The sequence below is a fragment of the Aegilops tauschii genome, chromosome 7 (assembly GCF_002575655.3).
Source record: "Aegilops tauschii subsp. strangulata cultivar AL8/78 chromosome 7, Aet v6.0, whole genome shotgun sequence".
In the NCBI taxonomy this organism is placed as follows: domain Eukaryota; kingdom Viridiplantae; phylum Streptophyta; class Magnoliopsida; order Poales; family Poaceae; genus Aegilops; species Aegilops tauschii.
This window is the reverse complement of record NC_053041.3, coordinates 56817007-56825719: the sequence shown is the minus strand read 5'-3', so window position 1 is coordinate 56825719 and position 8713 is coordinate 56817007. Positions and strand designations below refer to the sequence as shown.

Below are 8713 nucleotides of genomic sequence, written 5' to 3'. Positions count from 1 at the left end.
CGACAAGAAAAATGTCTCTTCATCTGCGTGCAAGGGAAGGGTGCTTTCGGAGACACGCGAATTGCCGAGAAGAAACGAGCCAGAGAGAGAAAAAGGTTTTCGCTATATGAATAAAAACCACTAGCCATCACATTTCTAAATTATATTACTTGTTGATCACTACATTTTTTTTTACTTTCCGTGGCAACGCACGGGCATTAAACTAGTTCAGGTAAAAAGAGGTGAGTCTTGCGGCATCAATATCCGTGCGCTCCGGCCTGTAATCAATCGTTGACTGATGATCAATGTGAAGCAGACCCACAACACCAGGTAGTTTGTTGGTAGGAGTAAGTATGGCGTTGGTGGCCGTACAACACTTCATTAGCACGCGCAGGTGAGCCAGCGCACGCGAGAGAGAGAGAGAGAGAGAGCGTGGGGGAGGATGTGCGCCGAGGCTCTCGCTCTGCTCCGGCAGCAGGAGCCATGGTTCGTCTCGCTCGCCATCCTCGGCGCCCTCTACGTCGCAGCCGTCGCGTACCGCCTCCTCCACACGTCCGGCCTCGCGCTCTGCCTGCGCGGGCCCAAGGACCTACGCCGCCGCTACGGGGCGTGGGCCGTCGTCACCGGCCCGACGTCCGGCATCGGCCGCTCCATGGCCCTCGAGCTCGCGCGGCGCGGCCTCAACCTCGTCCTTGTCGGCCGCGACCCCGGCGCGCTCCAGGACATCGCCGGAAGCGCCTCCGACACCCACGGCGTGCTGACCAAGACCGTGCAGTTCGACTTCTCGCTCGTCTCCACGCCTCAAGGTGAAAGAAAGCACCACGCACGCAGCACTCCTCAAGGAACTACCGTACGTGGTACTGGTACGTGCTGTACTGATCGACCGTGTTTTGGCAGGGGAGGAGGCGATGGGGCGGCTCCGGCAGGCGGTGGAGCGGCTGGAGGTGGGCGTGCTGGTGAACAACGCCGGCGTGGCGACGCCGCATGCGACGTACCTGCACGAGGCCGACGCAGAGGCGTGGGTGAGAATGATACGGGTGAACCTGTGGGCCGTGACGGAGGTGACGGCGGCCGTGCTGCCCGGCATGGTGGAGCGCGGGAGGGGCGCCGTCGTCAACATCGGCTCAGGCGCGGCGGAGGCGCTGCCCTCCTACCCGCTCTACTCCGTCTACGCCGCCACCAAGCGGTACGTCGCTCAGTTCTCCAGGAGCCTCTACGTTGAGTACAGGGGCAGAGGAATCGACGTGCAGTGCCAGGCCCCGCTATATGTGGACACGAAAATGGTGACCAACATGGTGACGCGGGGAGGCCTCCTGTCGCGGCTGATCATGCCGACGTCGGACGCTTACGCCGGCGCGGCCGCTCGCTGGATCGGGCACCGCCGCCCGGTCTGCATGCCCAACGTCGGCCACCGGCTGCAGTGGTGCCTCTGCCACTTCGTCCCGGACCGTGCCCTCGCCGCGCACCGCCTCCGCGAGAACCTTCGGCAGCGGGCCGTCTTCCAGCTGCTCAGGTCATCATCAGGCGAGGGAATCGGTGGACGTCGTTAGCGGCGACCTCATCCGCCAGCAGAGTTTATTGGTAGTAAAATAATTATGTTGACTTGGTATTTATTGTGCGAAGTATCTTTCATAGTAAAGAATTGGAAGCCGATAACGACCACACGTGTGGCATATTAGACATCTGCCTACACACCGTGTGTGGCATGAGCAGGAGGCAGTCCACAGGGGTGTGTGTGGGCGAACATTATAACTACCCACACGTGTGGGCGCAGCTACTTCGTGCCACACGCCCAACAAGTACTACTCATCTCCACCCCGCGCGTGTGGCATGAAGCAAAAATGCCCACACATCCTAGCGCAGCTACGTTAGGTACTCACGGGATGACAATTTAGTTGCCATCCGGGATGGCAGATGTAGTTATCCGGGATGGCAAATGTAGTTGTAAAAGCATGGCAACTCTATCTGTTTAGGTTAACTATAGTTGCCATGTCTAATTTATGTTGTTGCCGCGTGTAATCAAACCATAGTTGCCGTGTGATTAACTACTTGTCACATATGGTCAAACACTAGTTGCCATGTGTGTTTACCTAATTGCCACGTGTGGTCCAACCATAGTTGGCATGTATAGTTAATCACAGTTGCCATGTGTGTTTATCTGGTTGCCACGTACGCGCAACTGCAGTTGCCGTCTAGCAACGAATCATAGTTGCCATCTGTGTTACCTAGTTGCCACGTACGTGTAACTGCAGTTGTCATCCAACAACATACGAGCGTCATGTGGGCGAAAAGCAGTTCGCCCACACGCGCATGGACTAGGTGGTGGCTGTGTGGGCAGAAATTAGTCCGTCCACACAGCGCAGCTGGCAAACCGCGTGCTGCGGGCGTGTGGGCGAACTCTCCAACGCCCACACACCAGCCCCGTCCTACGTGGTATAAAAAATCTGGCAAAACATCTCAAGATTCGTGCAAACACAAACGGACGTTGATCCACGCGTGTGGGCAAGATGCAAACGCCCACACGTGTGGGCGTTAGTATTTCCGAAAGTATTTCGAATTTTTCTCTCCATGGCCGGCAATCTGCCTCACTTAATGGACAGCCGAAAAAAGAGCTCAACGTGTTGGCGTCTGGGTGATTTTGGACGAAATTGAACTCGGATCTCAAGTTCGTGGCCTAGTTGTTTGCATTTGTTTCAAGTTACCACGCAGGTTTATGTACCTCTACTGTAAACAAACGACCAACATTTTAGGATCTTAACGTGTCGGGCCGCCTAGATTCTCTGCTGTGATAGTCACGGCCTCACGGCTAGCTCTGTGATCCCATCTTCTTCGTCGAGATATGAAGTCTGTCGTACACCGCTTATCGGAAACCAGGATATCGAGCCCTCAGTTTTATTCAGTACACGGATGTAAAGCACATGTTCTCTAGAATACGCACAACGGCACAAGCGTGCGTATCATACATTAGCAGGACGCTAGATCAAGGCCTGAAGAATGCCGGCGGACGGGGACGAGCGGCGGCGGCGGCGGCGGCGCCAGCGAAGGAGGTGTCCTTGAGGTGGTCGGGGGCGCTCTCGTACGAGTGCCTCCTCGCCAGCGACAGGATGGCCTTGTCGGCGGCGACGAAGTATGCCATCCCGGCGACGGTGCAGACGACGAGGGCCTGGCCGGTGGGGTTCAGGTGCGCCCTCGCCCACGGCAGCATCCTCACGCTCGCCAGCTGCACGATAAACAGTTCAGTCATGAAAACCAGACCAACGTGCATGAAAATCAACAAATCCCGGACGGAGGAGCTCACCGTTGGGACCGCAGACGCGACGGTGGCGATGGCCGCCGCCTTTGCTCCGGCGAGCGTCGCCTCTGGGAAACATTAAGAAAAAGAAATGCATTGCTAGTGTCAGACTATGGTTACACAACTTGGCCGAACAGAACTCTAAATAAGTGGATCCTGCTGGTTACTATGTACCTCTGGAGCAGCGTTTGGCGAGGGCGAGCTTGTTCTCGAGGTGGGCGCGGGTGACGGTGGCCGTCGACGACATCTTCGCCATGATCTCTTGTGCAGAAACGGCTCAGCACAAAGAGTGCGGTGATCGAGTGAGATGGGATGACAGATGAGATGGGCTGGCTGGCTGTTGCTTGATGCTTCCAGACAAGGAGCCGGCCATGTATTTGTAGCGAGCAAAAAGGTGGCGGCCACGCACGGTTTTGATTTTTGATTGCAAACCGTGGGTGCGCTGCTCTGCTCACTCGCCTGAGTGTTGAACTGGGTTGGTGGGCAGAGCACGCTTTCCGGCTATCCAAAACTGTGGTATGGGAGTCCACAGGATTGGATGATGTTTGTTTGTTGCTCCTTCCCTCGTCTTTCTTTCTTTCTTTCTTTCTTTACCCACCAAACAAAAGCTGGCAAGAAAAGGGAGATCTAAAGTTAGCCACCACAGTGCTTATCTGATCACAATAGATGGATAATTTTGCTACATCAGGCGTTTGTTCCTTGTCTATGATAAAAGAAACGGAACAGAGCAGAGCAGGTGCCACCGGTTTCGCTCGTTATCCTCCGTCGGCGAGCGGCGGTCCCCGGTTTTCGGGCCAAACCGGCGGCATGTGCTCCCCGTCCGGACTAGTCCTCTGTGTGAGACCTGCTCTCCATTTTTCTTTCTACTCTATGGCCCACAGATATTGCATGGAACACTTTTTTAAGTTCGTTGCATTAAATACCATCTATTTTCTTTTTATTAGGGTCTAAGTACCATCTATTGGTGTAACATGTTGCAACAAGCTCTAACTCATTGTTTGATTTTCTTTTGCGCAACAATTCAATGTTTGTACGCTGACACGATTTCAAAGGATTGGATCTAGCTTGTAAGTGCGTACGTGGTAAAAAAATTATTGTCATTGTCATCGGCCGGCCAATAAGAACTACCGAGCAGCTTTAGTTTTCTTTTTTGCAGAAAACTTCCAATTTATTCATCCTCAATCATGGCAGTACAATGAACATCAGAAATAATAAAAATTACATACAAATCTATAGACCACCTAGCGACCACTATAAGCACTGAAGCAAGCCGAAGGCGCGCCGCCGTCATCGCCCCTCCCTTACCGGAGCTGGGCAAAACTTATTATGACAAGGCAGTTTTGGTGTTTACATTAAAAAATAAAAAAATCAACGAATTGTGTATGTATCTAAAACTGATTTGATTTAAGAAAAATATTAGATTACTTGCACATGTTTTGGAGATATGACAGTTTATTGCCTCAATCAGTTTTTTTTTTTTCAAAATTCAACATCTGAAGTAAAAGAATTCCAATATGTCATATATGTACCAAGTATAGATCTAGCAAATTTTGAATTAATGTTGACCATTATTTTGGAGGATATTAGAAATTTTAGTTAGCCCAAGTCGGCTGATGTGACATTTTTTTTGCCGGGTGTGCAGTTACAAGCGGGACTCGCCTATTAGAAATCATGTGAACATAATCAAATGATGGATTAGAGTTAGTTGCAACGGATTACACCAATAGGTGGTGTTTTATTTAACGAACCCAAAGACTTTGTGTTATGTGGAGCGTCCGTCCTTATATGTGGTCAGTGATCATATACGGAAAAGCACCATATTTGCACGATGAGGTGAGTCAGAACACCAGAAACATGTATTTTGCAATTTTAGGTACCAAAGTGACCATCGAGCGCAATTTTTTTGGCCACTCCTAGAGTATTTACCTCATTCTTTTTCAACAATCTTGGCGCACAAATCACTATGAATCATACTCTCTTGTTTTCAACTTAAAAAAATAACATATCTATTTTGTTTAACTTGAACTTGTGTTTTTATGCTAGCGTTATAAACTAGTAAAAGCATGTAGAGTTTTTCTACTATTATGTTTGCTCTGCTGACATATATTTATCATCTCATTCATGTACGACACATCCCCTCTCTTCGAAGGGTGTTGTTGGGTGGCAACCAAACAGCCAATGCTAAAGGCACTTGCTTTGCTTGGTTAGATGACGAGGGAGATCGGTAAACTCCATTGTTTGGTTGATGATTCGAGATCGTTGGAGCCGACAGCCGAGTTGATGTTGCTTTGCCTCTAGTGCAGTTATGTTGTGTCATGTGTGTTGTTGGTGTGCAAGTGTGCTGCTATCGAGCTTATGGCAAGTTCTTCTTTTGGTGGTTTTTTTGGTCTTCTAGAATAAGCTACCCCTACCGAGCTTATTCTATAAGCCCAACCAAATTTTTTTTTTTAGAAGCCTAGGATTCTAGAATAAGCTGGGTAGGGCAGTTTATTCCAGCTTATTCTAGAAGCCATCAAAAGAACTGGCCCTCGGGGTGCTGGTGTGTGTGATGTCGTGTGTTTGTGTGCTCAGTCAGGGCTTGGTAAATGGTAATGTTTCCTCTTCATCATCAATGAAATGCAACACAATTGTGTTTCATAAAAAAAATGTTTGCTCCAGGAGAGTTTGCCTATTTCGTACTCCCATCCTCTGGAAATACTTGTCAGAGAAATGGATAAAAACGGATGCATCTGGACTAAAATACGTCTACATACATCCATTTTTCCGACAAGCATTTTGTCATAAGCTATTATTGAACTAGTTCAATGCACATAGTTTTACAACCTTAAATTGAGCCCAAGTCTAGGGACTTCAATGCGTTTTCTAGACATGTCGGTTTTCTTTCAAGTATTTAGACAATGCACACTTACACGCGGATATGATATGAATGCATTTCATCTGACTCCCGACCAAGAAAAATGTTGATGTGTCCCGGTCTCTGGGGACAAACACCTCAAACCCACGGGGTACACCACTACTACCTCCGTCCTGGATTATCGGTCTCCTTAATATTTTGTGCCAAATTTTGACCATAAATTTAAGTAACAAAATGTTAATCCATGTCACAAAAAATAGCATCATTGAAAATTATGGTCAAATACGAATGTAACAATATAACTTTTTATGACATGCATTAATATTTTGTCAGTTAAGTCTATAATCAAATTTTAGCATAAAATACGAAGAGCACCAATAAACCAGGACGGATGTAGTAGTACAGAAAGCTTGTCCCAAAATGGCTAATTTTTTATTTTCAAAAACATCCTTATTTGGCATCCCATCCAACAAAACCATAGGAGAAGACTTAACGTGTGCTTGAAGCGGCATGATGCTCACGTGCATTTCGGAACAGAACAGGGCAGGAGTAGGCGGTCTTTTGCGCACTTGAAGCAGAGTTGTACAAAATCAAAACTATGGTTGTTATTGATTCATGACCTTTGGAAAGATACTAGTAAGATGGGGAACATGGCCACATTATTATGGAGAACTACATCATAAATCATCAGATAATTAGTGCTTGCTCGCAGAAAAGGGTTATACACCACCTTTCCGCACAGCAACCATCGCCTCGCTCAACATTATACTACTATATGTTTCAGAAGACACGTACGGGCCTGCGTACACACTTTATTGGCACTGGCTAATCAAGTGTCTAATTAGTGGAAGGATGTGTTCTTGAGGTGCTCTGGCGCCGTCTCGTACGAGTGCTTCCTGGCCATGGAGAGGATGGTCTTGTCGGCGACGATGAAGTAGGCCATCCCGGCGACGGTGGAGATGATAAGCGCCTGCCCGGTGGGGTTCAGGTGTGCCTTGGCCCACGGCAGCATCCTCACGCTCGCCAGCTGAAGTTACAGGTAACGCATTCATGAGACATGCTATGAACCCTGCAAGGATTTCATCGAAGAACTGAATGGCAACTTACCGTGGGGACTGCGGCAGCGACGGTGGCGACGGCCGCGGCCTTGGCTCCCGCCATGGCAGCCTCTGCAGTTCCGGATCAACAGAGACATTTTAGTTATGATCAAGTTTCAGCAGAGACAGTACAGAAAGCTGCAATGTGCCCTTGAGGACCGGCACGACATGATATCGTTTTGGTTACCTTTGGAGCTGCGCTTGGCGGCGGCGAGCCTCTGGTCGAGGTGGGCACGAGTCACCGTAGACATCTTCGTGGGAGAGAGCTAGCTAGTGAACTCAAGTACACCTAGCTGAGATCAGTAGTAGTGTGAGTTGGATGAGATGAGATGGATGGACAGGTGAGGTTCTCCGGCTCGATTTATAGGTTGCAGGAAACCGCGCAACCAGCGGGCGGGGAGAAAGGCGATTTGATACAGTGGGAAGCGAGACCGTGGTTTTGAGACGGGCGGTGGTACCGGCGGGCAGACGGGATGGCCGGCGCTGCGGCAGAGCACAGGTGGCGCCGGCTCGTTGGTCATATAGAAAACCGAGCATGTGATGGGCGGGCGCTCCACTACACTCGGCACCGGATAAGAGCAGGCATCGATTGCTAGCAGGTAGCGTGTTGGTGAGTAGGATAACACGTACGTAGGAGCATGTGCGTGAGTGCCGTGTCCATTTTCTTTTCAGGGCATGTACAACGGTGCTATCTTAGCAATGCCATGTAGAATAAATAATGAGGTGGAGGAGATATAACTTATAAAAAAAAGACTTGTCTTCTCTTATTTAAAAGAAGATAAGAGATGATCTCTTAGCACAATATGTTTCACCACATTTTTAGGAATAACTAGTTATTGTAGATAAGACTAAGAGATGATCCATTGTAGACATTTTTTTGGCATCTCTAAATTACATGTAAGACATAAGATACGACTATCTTATCAACCATTGTACATGCCCTCACATCTGTTTATGGAGAGAATTTCTTATTTGACGCTTTCTGAAAATTTACTTTCCTTTTTGGCACTCGAAAGAGAATGCTTTCCTTTTTCGAGCATCTATAGCCGGGCGCCTCAAACCCGTCACAAATGTCCGAGCGGACAGCCCGGTCACGACAATATGACCCAGACAGGTTTGGGGCGGTCTTCGCCCCCATACTCTCCCCGAATTTGGGCTGGATATGAGGGGTGCCGGCCAACCCGGGCGTTTGAGGCTCGCTTGAGCAGGTCCTGGCAAAGCACGAAGCCCAGATAGCAGTGGGGCTACCCCTGGATGCGGTAGATCCAGAGGAGGACGAGCATGATGAAGGAGGAGGAGGATGTGGGGGACGCTGGGGCCGTGGATCTGAAGGCGATCCTCGAGTCTCTCCGGTCGGAATCGGCGGCGGAGGTCAAGCGGCGGCGTGTGCAGGAGGCGGAGGCAAAACAGAGCACAACGCGGATGGTTTGCAGGAGGCGGAGGCGGAGGCGGAGGCAAAACAGAGCACAACGTGGATGGTTTGCAGGAGGT

The 8713-nt window shown here is 49.6% G+C and overlaps 3 protein-coding genes across 3 annotated transcripts; 1 reads left to right on the top strand and 2 right to left on the bottom strand.

Moving 5' to 3' along the window:
* Positions 1 to 203: 203 nt before the first annotated feature.
* On the top strand, positions 204 to 1635 carry LOC109743960 (very-long-chain 3-oxoacyl-CoA reductase 1-like). The gene is made up of 2 exons (XM_020303054.4): positions 204 to 785; positions 877 to 1635. The coding sequence occupies exons 1-2, from the start codon at positions 422 to 424 to the stop codon at positions 1527 to 1529; spliced, it is 1017 nt and encodes a 338-aa protein (XP_020158643.1). The 5' UTR covers positions 204 to 421; the 3' UTR covers positions 1530 to 1635.
* Positions 1636 to 2839: 1204 nt separating this feature from the next.
* On the bottom strand, positions 2840 to 3637 carry LOC141020597 (early nodulin-93-like). Its single transcript, XM_073502860.1, has 3 exons — positions 3446 to 3637; positions 3278 to 3339; positions 2840 to 3199 (listed from the first exon to the last, which is right to left on the bottom strand). The coding sequence occupies exons 1-3, from the start codon at positions 3525 to 3527 to the stop codon at positions 2960 to 2962; spliced, it is 384 nt and encodes a 127-aa protein (XP_073358961.1). The 5' UTR covers positions 3528 to 3637; the 3' UTR covers positions 2840 to 2959.
* Positions 3638 to 6705: 3068 nt separating this feature from the next.
* On the bottom strand, positions 6706 to 7649 carry LOC109743963 (early nodulin-93). The gene is made up of 3 exons (XM_020303058.4): positions 7410 to 7649; positions 7233 to 7294; positions 6706 to 7152 (listed from the first exon to the last, which is right to left on the bottom strand). The coding sequence occupies exons 1-3, from the start codon at positions 7471 to 7473 to the stop codon at positions 6967 to 6969; spliced, it is 312 nt and encodes a 103-aa protein (XP_020158647.1). The 5' UTR covers positions 7474 to 7649; the 3' UTR covers positions 6706 to 6966.
* Positions 7650 to 8713: the final 1064 nt, after the last annotated feature.

Coding starts and splice junctions, on each gene's coding strand:
- LOC141020597 (XM_073502860.1), bottom strand. CDS start 3,527: ATGGCGAAGATGTCGTCGACGGCCACCGTCACCCGCGCCCACCTCGAG. Junction 3,340..3,445: donor CGCCAAACGCTGCTCCAGAG/GTACATAGTAAC, acceptor AATGTTTCCCAG/AGGCGACGCTCGCCGGAGCA. Junction 3,200..3,277: donor TCGCGTCTGCGGTCCCAACG/GTGAGCTCCTCC, acceptor TTTATCGTGCAG/CTGGCGAGCGTGAGGATGCT.
- LOC109743963 (XM_020303058.4), bottom strand. CDS start 7,473: ATGTCTACGGTGACTCGTGCCCACCTCGACCAGAGGCTCGCCGCCGCC. Junction 7,295..7,409: donor CGCCAAGCGCAGCTCCAAAG/GTAACCAAAACG, acceptor CCGGAACTGCAG/AGGCTGCCATGGCGGGAGCC. Junction 7,153..7,232: donor TCGCTGCCGCAGTCCCCACG/GTAAGTTGCCAT, acceptor CTGTAACTTCAG/CTGGCGAGCGTGAGGATGCT.
- LOC109743960 (XM_020303054.4), top strand. CDS start 422: ATGTGCGCCGAGGCTCTCGCTCTGCTCCGGCAGCAGGAGCCATGGTTC. Junction 786..876: donor GCTCGTCTCCACGCCTCAAG/GTGAAAGAAAGC, acceptor GTGTTTTGGCAG/GGGAGGAGGCGATGGGGCGG.